The sequence below is a fragment of the Arvicola amphibius genome, chromosome 12 (assembly GCF_903992535.2).
Source record: "Arvicola amphibius chromosome 12, mArvAmp1.2, whole genome shotgun sequence".
Taxonomy (NCBI): Eukaryota; Metazoa; Chordata; class Mammalia; order Rodentia; family Cricetidae; genus Arvicola; species Arvicola amphibius.
Window position 1 is genome coordinate 42,772,658 of NC_052058.2, and position 19,144 is coordinate 42,791,801.

The 19,144-nt window shown below is 45.8% G+C and overlaps 1 protein-coding gene across 2 annotated transcripts in view; it reads left to right on the forward strand.

Annotated features, from left to right (window-relative positions):
* LOC119827622 (ubiquitin-conjugating enzyme E2 E2) overlaps window positions 1-19,144 on the forward strand; it is a 268,294-nt gene that overhangs the window by 186,963 nt on the left and 62,187 nt on the right. For both annotated transcript variants that reach the window (XM_038349445.1, XM_038349446.1), the window contains exon 4: window positions 18,587-18,719. In XM_038349445.1, coding sequence (XP_038205373.1) covers window positions 18,587-18,719 — 133 coding nt within the window. The remainder of the gene's footprint in view (window positions 1-18,586; window positions 18,720-19,144) is intronic.

Below are 19,144 nucleotides of genomic sequence, written 5' to 3' on the forward strand. Positions count from 1 at the left end.
ACTGCGGTTACTGAAAGCCTTCTCGCTCCTCCAGTGTCCTAACGTCACTGTCTTCCCTGCTATTAGAGCGATCTTTTTAAAATAAACATCTGTTCCAATTTGTCACTCCTTTTACAACTTGTCAGAGGTTCCTTTGTCCTGAGGATATGTCTGCCTTCACGGTGCATGGCAAGGACTGTCTTGATGTGCCCCCATGTCACTCTGGGACTCAGTATTACAGGGTGCAGTTGCCCCCTCCCCCACCCCACTGATCCTTGCCTGGCTGGGTTTTTTCTTTCCTGCCTTTCTCCCTGTTCTCTGAATCCTAGGTAGCCATCACCCCACCCCAGTGGCCCTGGAGACAGCACTCATTGCAGTATGCTCCACCTGCCTTGAATTCTCAGACTCTGCAAGAGTGCAGGTCTCTCTGATACCAGTGTACCCCCAGGACGTGAGGTGCAGGTCTCTCTGATACCAGTGACCAGTGTACCCCCAGGACGTGAGGTGTAGGTCTCTCTGATACCAGTGTATCCCCAGGATGTGAGGTGCAAGTTTGTTTGATACTGGTGTATCCCCAGGACACAGCATATATCTGGTTCTTCCTGTGGGCAAGTTTGTGCACCCTGTTTGGCTTTAGTTCAGACCTTCGCTACTGTGGAACAGAGGAACTGTAGCTCTTCCTTACTGATAAGGACCCATGCTCTCCCTGAAAACCTACCTAATTGAATGTTTTTAGACCTGTGGAATAAAAAGGTGGGTTTTTTTATGTACTTCAGTGTTGCCTAAGAACAGGTCTCTGACAGGAAATATCAGGTGGGTGACAGTAAGTGCAGAACACCGCCTCCACACCCTCTTTCTAGATGGCATGCCAGCAGTTCTGATTGGCATCATTGTTGTGTGTGCCACCGTTGACACACTTTCAAACTCTACCTTTGTTCTTGCCAATGGAGGGGCAAAGATTATTTTACTGGGGGGAGGGGGCGGTGTTGCTTTTTTGTTTGGTTTTTGTTTTGACCCAGGATATCACTCTGTTGTAGTTTGGTCAAGAACTCACTGTGTAGCCCAGGCTGGCTTTAACTGATGGCAACTCTGCCTTAGCTTCCTGTGTGCTGTGGTCACAGGTGGGCTTCCCAGGCCCAGCAGGACATACTGCTTCCATGCTCCTGAGTGCAGAGTTCCCTCTGTGGCCCTCCTCAGTGCATCTACTTCTCAGGGTCTCTCCCGTGCTCAGTCACCAGTGACTTCCGGGGTGGAGCTGGGCACACTGCTCAGTGTCTGGACATTGTCTGGTGCACATCTGCTGTTCTGTTCCCATAGGCCCCTTGCTGGGAACTGACTTCTGACAATTATCTTTGGTCCCATTATTTTTCTCTAGTTTATAATCAGGGCACCCTACTCACCTGAAATAATGAAAGTCTATGCTTATCAAACATTCTTGATATTTATATATTTTAACATATATTAATTATACAGATAATGGACTTCATTATAGTTCATGGATGTCTAGAAAATAATTACCTTTGATGTTGATTTAACAGTCCCATCTAGATGCTTCTGTTCAGGTACCTAGTATGTCTTGTGCTCCTGGCTCTAACACAGTGGTTCTCAACCTTCCTAATGCTGCAGCCCTTTAACACATTCCCTCAACCATAAAATTATTTTCATTGCTACTTCATAACTGTAATTTTGATACTGTTATAAGTCAGAATGTTAAGTATCTGTGTCTTCCAATGGTCTTAGACAAACCCCTGTGACCAGGTCATTTGACCCCACAAAGGTTGAAAAACCACTGTTCTAAACCCATTTTCTGCTTGAGGTCTTTGAGGAACATACTCCAAAAGAGTATCTTGTTCTCTCAGATCTTCTTCTCTCCTGGATCTTCACTGCTGGCCTGTATTCACACCTGCACTGCTCACTGGCTGTATTCATGCCTGCACTGCTCATGAGCTGTATTCATACCTGCACTGCTCGCGGGCTGCATTCACACCTGCACTGCTCACGGGCTGCATTCACAGATGAACTGCTCATGGGCTGTACTCACACTTGCACTGCTCACTGGCTGTATTCACACCTGTACTGCTCACTCTGCACAGGAAGAAGAATGCAGTGCCTTTCTTTACTGCTAATCAGGATGCTGAGATCAGATGGAGACTAGCCGCACCTGGGTCACGAAGCCTAGCACAGTGGGATGCATGTTTGCAGTTTGCATTTTAAGTAGGGTCAGCTGTGGAAGGGAAGTAGGTCTCCACTGGTTTTTCTGGAATTTTCAGGAAGACTAGTAAGAGACTGCTTTGAAACCGATGAGATGAATTTGCAGATTACATTCACCAGTCATCTCTTGGCAATAGGCCCGTCACATCAAACAGAACACATCATTCTCCAATTCATCTTCTCTAGCATCGTCAGGAGATGCACTGCAACATTTCTACATGGCATCAGGTTATACTAAGAGAAATACACTCATATATCATAGTTTCATAACTCAAAAAAAAAAACAGGTCCTTACCTATTGCTGGCACCATAGTGACCGTCTGAGACCAGTAGGCCTTCCTGCATACAGAGTCATAGTGAACCGGAGAGTTTATAATATGCCTGTACCCAGCTGAGCCCTTTGACATGGTGACCTCTACTTCTAGAGTTCAAATGAGGGAAGTCACTGGTCACTGGGGTTGGGAAACTGAGTCACGCCAATCCATGGAGAGCAGGAAAGTCCCCAAGGCTTTCTTTCCCTTTCAGTATAGGGAGTCTAGTTAGTTCCATGTAAGACACACATCCGCCCTTTCCCCCTCTACACTGCTGTCTGCATTGCTTAGGGACCAGGTAGATTGTTGTTCCTTTAATCCAGAATTCTTTTATCAGCATTGCTTTGCCCTTCTGTCAGCCAAACCGAGGAACTGTCACCTGTTTCTCAGACTTTGCTGCTGTGAATTTTGAACTCGTTCTGTTCTGCCAGCCTGAGCATCCTCTGTATATTGTCAGCTCTGTGGACAGACACTAAGCATAGCTATTATACTAGATATTCTGAAACATGACATAGGCAGTCGAACACCACTCAGAGGTAGTGACCCACATGTAAATGTAACATAGCCAGATGATGTGCTTTTGTCTTTACTGTGCTGTTTTTAATAAGCTGTTACTCCCATTCTCTGTGTTATACATAGCCCGTTAGCTGCTGCTCTCAGCATCCAGAATCTTGGAGGCGTGGTCAGGTTGGGATGGGGGATGAGGGCGCTGGAGCACCATGCTGCCTGCCTGATGCTCATGGTGATTTAACTCTGGAAGTTTTATTTAAATTCCTTATTTTCCTTTTTATTAAAAAAATTTTCCTCGTCTGTGTTTTTACATTATTCCACTGAACTAAAGAGACATAACCATTAACCAAATTGTTGTTTGAAAAATTGCATTGTGCATGCTTAACATGCTCTGGCCATAAAAAGTATAATTGTATTTTCAGTGAATAAACTGTCAGCTTAAAATAGAATTTTACATGAATTAGGACAGAATTTCTCCTGGTGTTTTGCAAACCCTTAATCAGCCATGAGTACATGAGATGGTTTTACACTTCACAGTTGGGCACTGACAGGAGTTTAGCGGCTTTTGTGTGATTCATTTTTAATGGGAACATGCAACTTCTGAAAGTAATTTTATAGACTAATACCTAAATGCCCTTACATAGGAAGTTTTAGAGGATTTTACTTGGTGAGTTTAATAACTGTTTTTGGAATGACCACCATAACCAACTTTCTGGTTCATTGTTGTCCCTCACCTCCCCCTGTATCTCTAAAGCTGTGTGCACACGTGTGTTCACACATGTATGCACGCTGTATCTTTAAAGCTGTGTGCACACGTGTGTTCACACATGTATGCACGCTGTATCTTTAAAGCTGTGTGCACACGTGTGTTCACACATGTATGCACTAGTGCTTTCACATATAACCATGTGCATATATACAGCGTTCATTACCCCTCTCCAGAGGACATGCTCTGTGAGTAAAACCATGGAGGTGTTTATCACTAAGTCTACAGCACATGGGGTGGTGCCTGGCTCATAGAAAGAGCTTGGAATGAGTATATTTCTAAGTTCTTACCATTGGAGAATTTTGCATATGGGTATAATGTGTTCTGATGGCTCCTCCCCGGCTCCTCCCGTACCTCTCTCTCAGCACTACTTTTCCCTTCCAGATTCATCGTGTGCTTTTTTTCACTTCACACATTTTGAGGATTTCTCCATGTTATCAGGTTGTAAAATACATTCCAGGGGCAGAATGTGTACATTAAAGCATAGGTTTGCACTTAAATATAATAAAATTATGAATTGATAGTTTGCGTGTCTTGTACTCCGGCCCACACTTTCTCTCCCACTCCCGGGGATGGGGTGAACCAATGCACCACAGTGAACTTTATCCTGAATTAGTGAAGATACAGCTCTCTCTTAACGAAAACTGGTCATTCACCCAGTGGAGGCCGTGTACACGTGCACACACTCAATGGCATGCGAGTGACCACTGCCTGTGTGGACAAAGCTCTCCTGGCAGGGAGGTGGGCTCTGCAGTGAGGGTGACATGCCTGAGAGAAGATCCCTGCCGGAACTCTTTAACTCTTCAGTGGGGAGCAGTTGGTCTTGCAGCCCCATTAAAGCCCCCCAAAAAGAATAGTTGCCTGGTGATCTCTGAATCACTTCAGCATCACTTAGCTGGTTCTGTGTGTTCCTTACATAAATGTATGTGAAGCTGATATCCCCCTGTTCTGGCAAACTTAAATAAAAATCCTATAATCGGCAATTTCAAGGGCATTTTGTTTCTCTCTGCAGCCCTACCGGCTTCTGATGGCCGTGCCTCTTCTTTATATACTTTAAATGTTATCTAAACAAAGTAGATTTTATGTTCATCAAGGCTTAAACTGGAGTGGGTGATAAAATTTGATTCTACCAGCATTTAAAATTTCAGTACTAAGTTATAAATCTGTGCTGCCCCATTTTAATGTTCCTGTTTCTACTCCTACTGTGCTTTTTCCTTCCTTCCTTCCCTCCTCCGTCCCTCCTTCCCTCCTTCCTTCCCTTCCTCCCTGCTGTTCATTGTCCCTTTCTCTTCCAAGTCAGAGGCACAGGGTGCACACACTTGCTGCTGACCCACTCCCGCTCTTTCCCAGGGTTCCCACAGCTCATCACCCTCAGCACTTCCCATCCTGCACTGCTCTTCATCGGCACATCTTGTCACACGAGTATGCAGGCGAAGAGGGACTTTAAGGACCCTGGGGAGAGATTTCTAACAATTCTCTGGAATGCGATTATATTGGACCTGTTTTGCTAACCTTGGTTGATTCTGTGCATCTGTTACAGAAAGTTACAGGAATGGTCAGCTCTATTCTCTACCCATTTTCGTGGCTGTTAATAATTCTCAAGAACTCACATATCACCAGGTGGTGGTTGGTGCACACCTTTAATTCCAGCACTTGGGAGGCAGAGGCAGGTGGATTTCTATGAGGTCGGGGCCAACCTGGTCTACAAGAGCTAGTTCCAGGACAGCTAGGGCTATCTCAAAAAAAAAAAAAGCAGCAGCTCACATATCATTAATGGGTAGAAGGTTTGAGCATTAACTACAATGACAGTAATGTCAAACATTTCACAGTATGTGGGAGAAATCTCTATGTAAAGAAATGGGTGAATAGTTATATATATTTATTTAAACTTTAAATACGTTATTGAAGCTGAACATACAGGTGTTTTCATTAAAGGAAACCAGGGAGATATTGAGATTCTTATTATCAACTTCTTAAAATAGCATTTCATTTTCTAATAACTTCAGCTTTACAGGAAATTTGAAAGATGACACAGAACTTCTCCTTAATTGTTCCATTTCTCAACTTAAGTTCTAAAGAAGCGTGTCTCCTGCTAGGCTTGAATATTTTCCCTCCACAACTCCTGTTAAAGTCAGTCCGCGTTCTGAGATGAGTGAGTTGGGACCAGGTAAGGCTCTTGAGCCAGGAGGGGCTCTGCTTCTGTGAGTGCTATGGCACTTGCGTGGTTTATGAGTCCATGGGTCACCCTGCAAGTCGGTCAGCTACAACATCCCTTGGGGCTGGGTATCTGGTGGTCGCCTTGCCCTCGCCGCGATGCCCTGCTGCCTGCACCACAGTATGATTCTGCTCGCAAGGACAGCCCTGGTGGATGACCGTTAGCCTTTGGCCTTGAACCACAGGCAGAATAAATCTTTACGCGGCCTCATTCTGTGGCTTTGTGACATTGGCAATGAACTATGACTGACAGCTGCATTGTGCATTGTGGTGTCCCGAATGGAAGCTGGGAACAGAAAAAGAACATTAGACAAAAATAAAGGCAGTCTCAATTAAGTTGGGTTCCTAGTTAGGGTAGAAACTGGGAACAGAAAAAGAACATTAGACCAAAGTAAAGGCAGTTTCAATTAAGTACGGGTTCTAGTTAGTTAGAGATCATGACAAAAATACCATTATAACAGAAGGAACATGATGAAGGAATTAGACCCCAGCGCTTTGCACTGTTCCCATAAACTTTCCTGGTGCTGAGGACCAACCCAGAGCCTTGCCCATGTAGGCAGGCTCTCTACCACTGTACCCAGCCGGACTGTAGCCCAGCCCTTAAGTGTAGGACCTTGGAAATCGAATTTTAATTTTTAAAGATGTGCATCCCCAAAGGAGAAGAACATTTGGTTGCTCATGTATTCACTCAGTCCTTGTGCTGTGAGGTCCCGTGAATTCACAGCTTCAGTCAGAACATGCCCTCATTCCGGCGTCTCCACTCACCGTGCAGCAGAACACGAAGGTGAGGCAGGCCAGCACTGCAGTCTTGAAAGGCTGGCTGTGGCAGACAGGGCCAGTCTGTCATCTCCTGCCAGCTGTTAATCTCCAGGTTAGTACACAAAATTCAGATAAGAGCCAGAGAACTGAAGGAAGCATTAAAAAAAAAAACTCATTTTACAAACCATAAAACAGCGCAGTGCAGGAAAAAAAGCTTTGATTTCCTAACTTCCCAGGCTGCACTGACATCCTCCTGTCTAGGACGCAGGTAAGACTGTGTGGAGCCACTGCAAAAGGGGTCAACAACCGTTAGAGAAAAACTTCCTAGCGGAAAAAGAAAATTAAGCATCCATGGCTCATGTTCAGTCATGTGGGAAGCTTCCCTTTGCTTCAGGGGATGAGCCTGCACTTTGCTGAAGGTCTGGAAGGAGGTAGATGCGGAGAAATTGGATCAGTGATTGGAGGCTCCCGGCTCTTCCCATAAATGGAGTACTCCCCGACTTAAAAATCATACAGGGTAGTGACAGAGCTTTAACATGTTCTGCCGCTGCCCTTCCATAATCTTAACACAGAATTACAACAGGTTTGCTTTCGAGCGTTGATCTCCCCAAAGGAAAATTAAATCCATCAAAGCAAAGAAGCCCAGCTGGCTGCACGCTCGCAGAATCAAGGAAGGCTGCCCTGTCATGTGCTACCCTTTTGTCTCAGGTCTAGCCCTTCAAGGGCTGCTCCCGCCGGTCCCCCTGCATCTGTCTGGAGTGGCCATTCACAGGTCAGCATAGAGCAGGAGAGCCCCGCCTGAAAGGGTGGTTTTCTTCTAGAAATCCCACTACCCTACTTCTTTTGAACTGATCACTTGGCGCTCTCCCAAGCATTGCTTTTCGTATTGTGCGTGCACAGCGGCCATCCTGGATCCCTAGCATTTGTTCCATTGGTGCTGAGTACAATTAGCCTTTTAACTGAACTGCTAGGTTCAGTCGCAAATTAAAGCTCCCCCGGTGGTCAGGGTTGGTCTTTCTGAGGCTGAGAAGGTGGCTTTAATTATACATTCCTCAGTCTGTTTCTTTTAGGAACTTCAGCTGCACTTTATTGTGGGGGAATGATGTAGACATGCAGCTGGGGGAGTGGATTGATTAAGCCTGCTTGGCATCGGTAACCCACAGTACCCCCTCCAACCCCACGCTGTGAGATGGACATGGGCAGTTATTTCTTACACCAAAACCTCTCAGAGACAGCCCACCTTGACAGGAATTGAGACTTTCTCAGAGCGGTGGCTCGCTCTCAGAGCAAGCCTTCTGTGGAATCTGTGTGCTTTGCTTACACAGAGAGAAGGCAAAGGTTGCAGTCTGAAAAGCAGCAATAGCTGCTACAGAAAATTGATGTCGATATCGTGACTAATGAACTGTGGGGATCCCAAATCACCAAGTTGGGTGCTAAAAGTCACCTCCCTAAATGTTTTACAAGGGCAGACCACAGGGTTGCTCAGGAACGCCAGAAAGTAATGGGTAGCCCTCGGCCAAGCTGTTGAATAGTAGCCTATGACATCATTGGGAACAACTGTCAGGAGAGCTGTGAGGCGCACCCTGTTCCCACATCCTTGCCCTCCCTCTCCTTTGGAAAACTCGCTCTTCAGGGCTATGTAACAAGGAGGGTTGGGGGACTCCAAAGGAGAAGCTGGATGGAAATGCTGACCCAAATGATGGGTGCAAGGTAGCACATTTAGTTGTGGAGAAAATGTCAACATGCGGCTGCTTTCTTAAAGTCATTTCCAGGTGGGGCAGCGCTTTGGGGCCATGCTAAGCCCTGCTCCCACAGGTGTCCATCCTGTTTTTGTCTTTAATCTATCCTCTCCAAACACACAGACCACCCTGAGTGCCAGTGGGCTGCAGAAGGAACGGGTAGGAAATCAGATCTGCGCATAGGAGTGTTTTGTTTGTTTTTAAGCACAGAGTCTGATTTCATAAAAGGCACTGAAAAGCTCTGGGAAACCAGGTTTCCACGTGTTTAAAGAGAAGTGGGGCACTCTCCCTTAAGAACAAAGCCCACCTGGGGAGCTGTAATGGTCAAGATGATGCACACATCACAGTCCCTTGTTGTAGTGACCGTCGTGGAGTGCATTGCTGAGTTACTAGTGATGTGAAGGTCACTTCAGACCGCGGTTTCTCTAGTGTGCCTCTAGCCCAATTGGTTGTTGTTTTGGCCAGCTCTAGCCTCTTAAGCAAAAATGTAGAGAACTACATTTAGCTCATTTTTGGTCAGAGACTCTTACTTTTCCTGTGCACCATCACACAGAGAATTGCTGTTAGTGACAGGTAGACACAAAAGGTTTTTTTTTCCCCTGGTTGGAATCAGTTCCAGCATTTACTGGGTCACCGTTGCTAAGCCTCTGGGTTTCTTTAGCCCTTAGTTTTAGCTATCGTACTGAGTAGCCACTCTTTGGAAGAACATACTTTAATAGTAAGATGCTGCATTGTTCCCCAAATCTTCACTTGGTTCTGTAAATATATTAATATAAAATATCCAGTTCCGCACCAGTTGGATGGCTCAAAGGGTAAGAGCAGCCAAACATGGTGACCTGAGTTTCATCATGGCTCCCATATGGCCAGAACTGTCTCCCACAAATACTCCTCTGACCTCCATATGTTAGCCATGGCATACATACATGCACCCACATACAAAATTAATTAACTCATTAACCTAAACCATTAAATTTAAGAGTCTAATTCTGAAGGTCCCCTTCATGGCGTTCTCTTTACAGACAGGAAAAGGGAGACTGAGGTCTAAGAAGTGACAGTGTCTGAGCCATAGGAGTCTCTCCGTCAATGATGAGCCTCTATCACACAATTTCACTTTGTGTTCCCTGCTTTGAATCTTCCATCTGTGCTGTCCTCTCTCATGGACACAGTCACCTGCACATCTGTCACCTAGAGAGCTTCAGAATGTAGCTTCTGACTCTGGGCATCCGACAAGCGCCACACCCTAAGCCCTCAGTCACTCTGCTGGGTTGATGCTTACATCATGATGCTCCCAGGTGCCAAGTCAGTTCTGCTTCAGATTCATGTGGTCTGCCTTTAAGATTCTGGAGGCCTTTTCTTTAGTAAGTTATCAGTCAGCAGAGACTGACAGTAACAAAGGTCCGTTGATTACTTTTGTGGACTAAGCATCTACAGGAGAAGAGGCCCAGGGGATCTTTAGCATGCAGGACACCGTATGGCAGGTGTGTGAGAGGCAGGTCACAGAGGGCGGTCAGCACCGGTAAACAGAAGCTCTTCTGTCACCATGTCCTGCCCAGGGTCAGGAGAGATGCGGATTTCCAAACCACTCAGCTCTCTGGTCCCTCTCATCATCCATCATAGCAGGAGCCTAAACCTCTGTAGCCTTGTTGGCAGGCCAGGCACTATTGTGAGCGCTCCAAGTATCACTGCCTTGATGCTCCTGCGACTGGAATGGAGCCTCTCTGGAGAGGGCTGAGACACTAGGTGGTTTGATAAATTGCACTGAACCATGGCAGTCCCGGGATTCAGGGCCAGCAACCTGGAGTCGGATGCATGACTTTTTACCTGTGTATGGTGCTGGTAATCCAGTGCCCTGCTGAGGTATAAGTTCCTCATTCTCCAGCAGACTCCCATGGAGTGCCCATGTGTGCAGGCCACTGTCAGGGTCCTGGCTGACTCGCCATCCTCTTCCTCTCCCGACGTTCACCCTGGTAAGAAAGCGTAGTGATAAAGGACAGCGGGGTTGGGTGAGAGGTGCATGTGTGCGTTAGGAAGAAGGGGAAAGGAGCAGTGACTCCCACTGAGTTCCTGCTGGACTGAGAAAATCAAGTAAGGAAGGGGATCTGAAAGTGAAGTGACTGATTGGTACCCTGGATGCACGCCTAGGACTAAGGCGGGTTCCGAGACCTGCAGCTGCGACTTGGAGCTGTGACAGCAGCAACAATGCAGTTACTGCACCAAGTTCCCTTATCAAATGGGAAGAAGCCTGGAAACTAGGGGTCCCTGCTGTAGGGTTAGGGGACTGGGGTTCCCTTCCAGGAGCACAGCCTCAAACAAAGCCCCATACTTTGCCAATCCTGAATTCCCAGAAGGGGAAGTTTTGGATTTACCTGTCTTTTCCTCCTATTCACCCACCACCATCACCCTCCTGTTCCTTCCTGTGCACATGCTGAGATTTGTTCCTGACCTGGGTCCTTTTCTCTAGGAGCTACAGTGGGTATACTGGGGAACAGGAGTGTCTTAGTTAGGGTTTCTATTGCTGTGATGAACACCGAAAGGGGTTATTCTTCTTACAGCTAGCTCTCAGGTCTCTCCATCACTATGGAAGTCGGGCAGGAACCCAAGGCAGGGGCCCAGAGGCAGGACCTGAAGCAGAGGCCATGGAGAAGTGCTGCTTACTGGCTAGTTCCCCAGGACTCACTCAGCCTGCTTCCTTAGACTACTCGGGAACACCTGCCCAGAGGTGGCACTGTCCACAGTGGCCTGGGCTCTCCTACATCAATCATCCATCAGGGAAATGACCTACAGACATGCCCGCAGGCCACTCTGGTGGAGGTGTGTTCACAGTTGAGGTCCCCTCTTTCCAAATGACCCGAACTCATGTCAGGTTGACAGAACACTAGCCAGCACAGGAAGGAAGGCTGAAAGCATCCAGGTACTCATTTGTCATTCCTTCTGGGGAACTGAAGGCTTACATGTACTCTAACTCTGTATTGTAGGTGCTCTGGTTGTCCAGCTCAGTGGTCTCCAAGTTCTGTTCTAAGTTTACTTCTGTTGAAGCAGATGCTTTCCAAAGCCTTTATACTTTATTTTAATGGCACAGATACATACACACTCACAGATGCACACATACGGACACACACATAAATGCACACATACAGACATACATGTGCACATACAAAGATACACAGAGATACACACAGATGCACACAGACATACCCACACATAGATGCACACATATAGACATACACATGTGTCATAATTAGCTGGTCATACAGAGCAGGAAGTGAAGACCTATGCACTCTGCATGTTCACTCCTCCCCTCAGCAGGCTTTAACTGACAGGGCCGGAGTTCACGTGAGTACGTCTGAGAGCAGAGCCATCCGTGTGCTTTTCCGCAGCTCAGTATTCCAGATGTCCTCTGCCAGCAGACTTTTATCTGCCCACCTTAGGGAAGAGTGGCCACTGAGATTACAAACCAGTCACCAGTATGACTCCTCACGTCCACGATCTGGGTGAGGAATACATAGACCCGTCTGCTTTGTGCAGAGCAAACAGTCCGTGACACTCAGAACCACTTCGGCTAGTCTTGATTGGCCCAGGCTCTGAACGCTTGCTCTCCAGTGGAGGAGCTGCTGGCCACATGGAACTGTTTAGATTTAAACTCCTTCTGACCAAATGAGGTTGTAATTCCCATTCTGCTCCCACAGCCTCACTCACTCCGGGTGTTTAATGGCCACATGTGGCTAGTGGCTGCCGAGTCCGATAAGGATGAGCAGAGGCAGAACCCCATGTTCTCACACAAGTTTTACTGGACAGCTCCCCCAGGACAGCACTGGGCAACAAAATTGTACTCTGAGCTTTTAAAACCGCATAAGTTCTTTATAATGTATTTGGCCCAGCGGTTGTAAAATATTACCATTTGAGCATGTAATATCTTAGATCAGCAGTTTTCAACCTGTGGTCACAACCCCTTTGGGGGAATCAACCCTTTCACAGGGGTTACCTAAAACCACTGGAAAACACAGGGATTTACATTACAGTTCATAGCAGTAGCAAAATTACAATTTATGGTCGGGGGGTCACCACAACACAAGGAACTGTATTGAAGGGTCACAGCATCAGGACAGTTGAGAACCACTGCCCTCGATGGCGTTCATTAATAATATATACTTCCCTCTGCATTTACAGCATTTGTCCCTCGTTCCTAATCATGGCTCAGTCACTCAGTAGCACATGGCTGCCGTAGAGTATAGCACACTTCAGACTCTGTTTCACTCCCGGGCGTTCTCACCTGCAACATGCCAAATGGGGGCGGGGCGGAGACCTGTGTTACTCTAGTGCCACTGTCCCTACTGTAAGATTGCAAGTAGTGCTCGCATGCTTCCTAAGGTGGCCAGGGGAGCAGACAGCTGAGGTGCAGTCTGGGGAGTGAGTGGGCGAATGAGGTTTAAAACCCAAGTCTGTTTTCCAGACCACTTGTTGCTACTGACTGAGCACTTCTTTAAAAGACACACCGTGACCAGATAAAGCAACTCAAAGTGATAAGATCAGCCATGTTGATTTTAATCCAACCTCAGCTGCATACACAGCTGACTTCAATAAAATCTGATTGAACGACAGATACAGTCTGTGAGCAGAAATTCAGTTTAAATAGTCCAGAGCCAGTGCCCTTCTTGCTAACATATCTGTCTTCTACTCTTGAGTCCTTCTCCTTATGGCCCTGTGTGGTGACATCTTACTTGACCTGCATTGTATAGCTACCCATGGTTTCCATTCCTGGAAGATTATCTTAAAACTTCTCAGAGTGACCCCCGGAAATGGCGTCTTCACATTTGAAGATGGTGTTTTTTTTAACTGACTTTCTTCATCTGCCTTGAGATAATGTTGTAAGCAGAACCTATAATTTACTCTCCTTAAGCTTTTCCTCATGGTAAACTCCTCTATTCATCGTGGGTTTAATTATAGCTCAGAGTGTAAGTGTGTGCATTAGTCATCTAAGAGTGTGCTCATGTGGCAGCGAGAGGCCGTGCTGGGAGAGCAGCCTTGTCTTCTGGACAGACGCAGTCCTCTGCCTCGCTGCCAACTCAGCCAGAGGGGGGATGGGGCAGAATATCGTTGTCACCCCCTTGGCTCACTTTTTGCAATGAATTAGGTTAACTGCATTTTTATTCACATTGTCTTTGAGAGAGAGAGAGAGAGAGAGAGAGAGAGAGAGAGAGAGAGTTGCTGAAGAGATGTCCCAGTGGCTAAAAGCACTGGCTGCTCTTCCAAAGGACCTGGGTTAGTTCCCCAACACACACTTGGCCCCCCACAACCATCTGTACCTCCAGTTCCAGGGGATCGGACGTCCTCTCTGCCCTACACAGGCACCAAGGCACGCATGTGGTACACTTACAGACTTCCATGCAAAACACACACATAAAGTAAAAATAAATCTAAAAACAAAAGAAAAAAGAGAAAAGAGAGAGAGGAAACAAATACTTGAAATAAAATTGAATGGGCCTTCATCTTCATTGCTGTATCTGTCTGACTCCGCTTCCCCCATCCCCCTTAACCCTCGTTCTTACGGTCACTGGTGAATTGAGGTCCGTCTTTCCAGTCCATGTCTTTTAAAATAGACTCATTTCTTTATGTTGTAGGAAACTGAGCTCAAAGCCTCATAGCCAGTAGACAAGTGCTTTATGACAATATTGTGTTTACATCCTTTTCATCTCCTCCTTTACCTTCCAAGTCCTTGTCCCTCCCCAGTCTCAAATTCATGACTGTGTGTGTGTGTAAAACCTGCTGACTCTGAGTGTTGCCATCTGTATATGTGTTGGGAATAGATAAACTATCAAAGAACTTCTCCCTGGAGAAGATTGCTTCTCCCTCGTCCAGCAGCTGGTTACTGCCTGCAGCTCTTCATCTGTGGGCCGGGCTTGTGAGATGCCCGCCATCCACATTTGATTGTCAGTTTAGGTTGTCATGGTGCAGGTCTTGTTTAGTCAATCATATTTTTTTTATATTTAATGGGTGTACCCTCCCGATCATATATGGTAGACAACAATTACAGCAGACGGCCTCTTGATCTCACAGTCTTCCCATCTCCCCTTTCTGTGATGTGCCCTGAGCCTTAGGTGTTGGTGCGGTGTTATAGGTGTATTGGTGGTTGATCTGTTTTCTGACCAGTCGTGGATGTCTGTAATTGTCTCCAGCTGCTGCCAGAAGCAGCTTTGTTGATGAGCGGGGAGAGCTACTGTGAGTAGCGAGTCAGTGCAGAGACTACAGCGGGGGCTTAGACTGGTTTAAGACAGAGGCAGCCGTAGTAGGCTCTCCTAGGGCCCATGACCTCACCAGACATAAGTGGTTGGCTGGGTTTATAGGACCAGGCATGAATTCCCTGCTATTGAGCAGACCTTAAGTCTAATTAAATGTCTGTTCGCTACTCCTAAGGTGTAAGTGCCACTATTGTACCCTTGGGGCATCATGCCAATGCCACTCATTTGTAGTTCATAAACTTTACAGCTGGGTAGAACACTAGGTCATTTTTAATGCACAGTAGGATCACAGAACCTTCTCAATTTACGTAGCATCTTACGGCCTTTTTAATATATATACTTTCCCACTTCCTGTTGTTGTTATATTTGTATTTACTTTGTATGCACAGATGTGTGGATATGTATACATAGACATGCCCTAGTGCATATTTGAAAGTCAGAGGACAACTTGCAAGAGTGGGTTCTCTCCAGCATACACTTCCTGGGGATCAAATTCATGTCAGCAGGCATCTTTACCTACTGAGCCACCTTACTGACTCTCAGACTTTCTCTTTATATAAAATTTGATACATACAAATGAACATACTTGACACTACATGATTAGATTATCAAACATTGCTCCTAAGATCACCACACGTGGTGAAGTAGAGTGTGGTTATTTGAATGAGAACGCTCCCCCCCCCCCACGTGGGCTCATGTATTTGAACACGTGGTCCTTACTTGGTGGAACTGTTTGGGAAGGATAAGGAAGCATGGACTTGTGGGGGAGACCTGTGACTGGAGTGAGGCTTTGAGGTTCAAAAGTCCACCCCATTCCAAGTTATCTCTCTGCCTCTCACTGAACACTCAGCTAACTCTCCTGTATCATGGCTGCTGCCATGCTCCCTGCCATAATTGTCGTGGTATTTTAATCCCAGCAATAGAAAGGTAACTAAGACATAGGAGAACGCCAAGAAACCATGCATCTAAACTCGTTCCTTGTTCAGTTTCTTGTTTTACACCATAGTTGTGTCAGCAATATATTATCTTTCCTGCTGGGTTGTCCGGTGACTTTTGAACTTGAGAATCTGCTCCTGCTGATATGCAGAGTCTCACAGCCACATGGCTTTCCTCTAGGTAAGTTCGTTTGCTTCCAGTTAGAGTAGATACACCACCATGGCTGTCGCAGCGACCCTCTGATGTGCATACACCACTGTGTCTGTGGGGTTTGCGTGCAGATGTTCTGCTCTCTGGCAGGGATGTGTTCAGTTGAGCCAAAGTCTGCATTCTTAATTAACATGTGTTTTTATTTTTAGTTGAAGTGGCCATTAGATATATAACAAGGCACAGCGCGGCACCAATATAGTTGTGTGTAGGGATCAGAGTGGTAGCTGGTGTATCCTTTTCCTCAGACATTAGCCATTTGTTTGTGTTTGGAACATTAAAAGAAAACGTTTGCTACTAGATATTTTGAAATATTTAATGAATTCATGTCAACTATACTGTAGTTGCCCTCTTGTGATACAGGACATTAAAACTGATTCCTGTTATTTAGTTGCACCCCTGAAAGATGTTATCTAAAAAAGCTTTCTCCTGAGTTCTTGCCTTCTCAAATGAACTATTCTTCTGAGAGGCAAGGACAGTTTAAGCAGAGGTTTTACTTAGCAAAGCATAGCAAAGCAGTAGTATGCTTGAGGGAGTAACTGGAGTGGGCTGACCAAAGGAGGAACATCATTCCATGTTGTGCATTTTAGGGAAGTTTGTGGCTTTTAATGGGTGGTATGTTAATGGGCTACAGTGACTTTCTTCTTTCCCAAATCATGATGCGTGGCTTCTCTCTTTTAGGGTCTTTCTGCCGATGATCCACGGGTGGAGGAAAGGAGGGAGAGGGTCTAAAACACAATGCAAACGATAATGGAGCCACAGTCTTCTGAGGGCACCCCCGTTAACATGCATGTGTGGCAACTAGCAACGTGCCTTGCTGCCTTAGTTCCTGGTACAGCAGGAAGACCCTACCTGCAGTATCAACTATGTCTAAGCACAAAAGGCTGGCACAGCTGCCAAGATACAGCTGCACTTTCCTTGCCTCCCTTACTAGCTCTTTGTCCAACCAGGAAGCACAGTTCTGGTGATAGAACTCAATTTTCTAGGCTCCCTCACATCCAACTCCTTATCGAGCTAGCTCATACCCACTAACCAGTCCATCTTCACACCCAGCTCTCAGAGCCACCGTTCTGCTCTCTACTGCTAACATCCCAGTGTTGTAGCTAGCACACACGAGGGAGAAATCACAGCATTTGCCATCCAGTGCCGGCCTTTGCTCAGCTCAGCACCTTCCAGGTCCACCCATGGCACTGCAAAGTACAGAATTTCCCTCCTTCCTTTCTTTATAAGATCAGTGTGTTCTCCCGTGTATTTGAACATACTTATCTGCAGTGTGTAGAAATCAGATTTTCCCAAGTCCTTATCACTGCCAAGTTTTGTTTGTTTAGCATTTACTTTTGCCAATTAGATTGTTATTTTCCCCAATTTTGACAAAACTAAGCATTTTAATTTTCATGTCTGTCTCTTAGAAACGTCTATTGGTGCCTTTCTAGTGGATTATTAGCCTTTTCCTTATTAATTCATAAGACTTTCTGTTTGGGCCCTAAGATTTGGTCAGTTTTACATGATCTAGATATTATTTCTTAGTTTATAAACATGAACTGCCATTTTATTTTTTCATGGAAGAAAAGGAAGGGGTTTGGGGAAGAAGGAAGGGAAGGGAGAAAGAAAGGAAGGAAGAGGGAAGGAGGGGGGAGGAAAAGAGAGTGGAGGAAGTCTCTTTTTCCGTAACCTCAGAGTGACGTTTTCTTGCTAGTGAGGTGAATTACTCTAAATATTTTGTCACTGTGTAGTCTCATCTTGGTTCTGATCAATATTTTTACAGTGACTTCGGAGTAAAATCATTCCTAAGCATTCATATAGTTATTTTTATTATAAATATTAACCTGATAACACAGAGAGAATTCCAGATAACCTTTTGAGTTATTTGAGGTTTCCCCTACTCCTCCTGGGCAGGGAAAAGAGTGGCTCTGAGATCAGGCCCAGGGCACCAGGAGCACAGAGCACGGTACCACTGAGTACACCCAGCTCCTGGAAAGCTGCCTTCTCATTCTGCGGCACTGCTGCTCCCTGACGTTTTTACTCTGGGCTTTATTCTCCCTAGTGAATGTGGTAGAGATGCAGATTTCTGTTGGCCACACATTGTCACATGACCTGCTCAGCTGTTAGCCTGTCATTGTCCAACAGATGTGTACTTAGAAGGCAGTCTACTCCCCAAGGAATTTTTATACTAGGTAGGAACAGAGACAATGTTATCAAATACAGTCATGAAATAAAATGTCACTTCTTATCATCTAGGACATGGGGGCAGGAGGAAGAGGTGGCATGTCGCCGGGTGGGTCTCCTGAATGTGGCTGTTTCTGGCGTTGTGATGCCTGTTTTTAGTTCTTCGTGCTTAGGGGAGAGTTACCAGCTGTTCTGCATTAGCCTCTCACTTGGAAATTTGTGTCATGGGCTCCCAGGGCTACGTCACCCGTCTCAAGACTTCACAGATAATTTCATAGTTATGCAAGGCTGGTATCCTTGGAAACTTGCTCTGTGGTGTTTGGGTTGTGAGCGGTACGGGCAGAACCTTCAACTCTGTTGCATTAAGTAACACCAGAATGTTCTATTTCTAGAACAATGATATTGATCTGACCAATGTCTGAGATAAAGTTAACCTCTTAACTTTGCTATATTTTATGGAATTACTCAGTTTATTGTTACATAAATATATATTTTTTAATTCCAAACTTTATGTAGTTTCTAAGCACATTTCATTTGTGTGTCTTATTTCAGCGCTGGACCCAAAGGAGACAACATCTATGAATGGAGGTCAACTATATTGGGGCCCCCAGGATCTGTGTATGAAGGAGGGGTGTTCTTTCTTGACATCACCTTTTCACCAGACTATCCGTTTAAACCCCCCAAGGTCAGTATGATGCATTCGTCTGTTTTTAGCAATGTGTATTGTGTGTGAACATACTGAACGTATGCATAGGGATGTGTATCTGCTCTGTTGGTGTAGGCAGCTTCCCAGGGCCCACCATGCTTCGAAGGAGACAAAAATGGGAGACATTCTACATTGTTCCTCCACCTCGGCTTTCACCCGTTTTATTGCTCCTCCTCATTATCTCTTCTCTGTAGTACAGAAAATGCCATGTCTTATGGGTCAAATGGGAAAGTGGGGTTGGACAACAGGCAGACGAGGCGCCTCAGCTGGGTTGTCCACCTCTGCAGGCCTCTGCTGCCTGAACAGCTCAGCTGCTCACACGAAGCCCAGAGAAACTGCAGCAATATCAAAAAGGTTCATATGGAAATATTTTGAGGACTGGGAGGATAACTTGTTGATGAAGT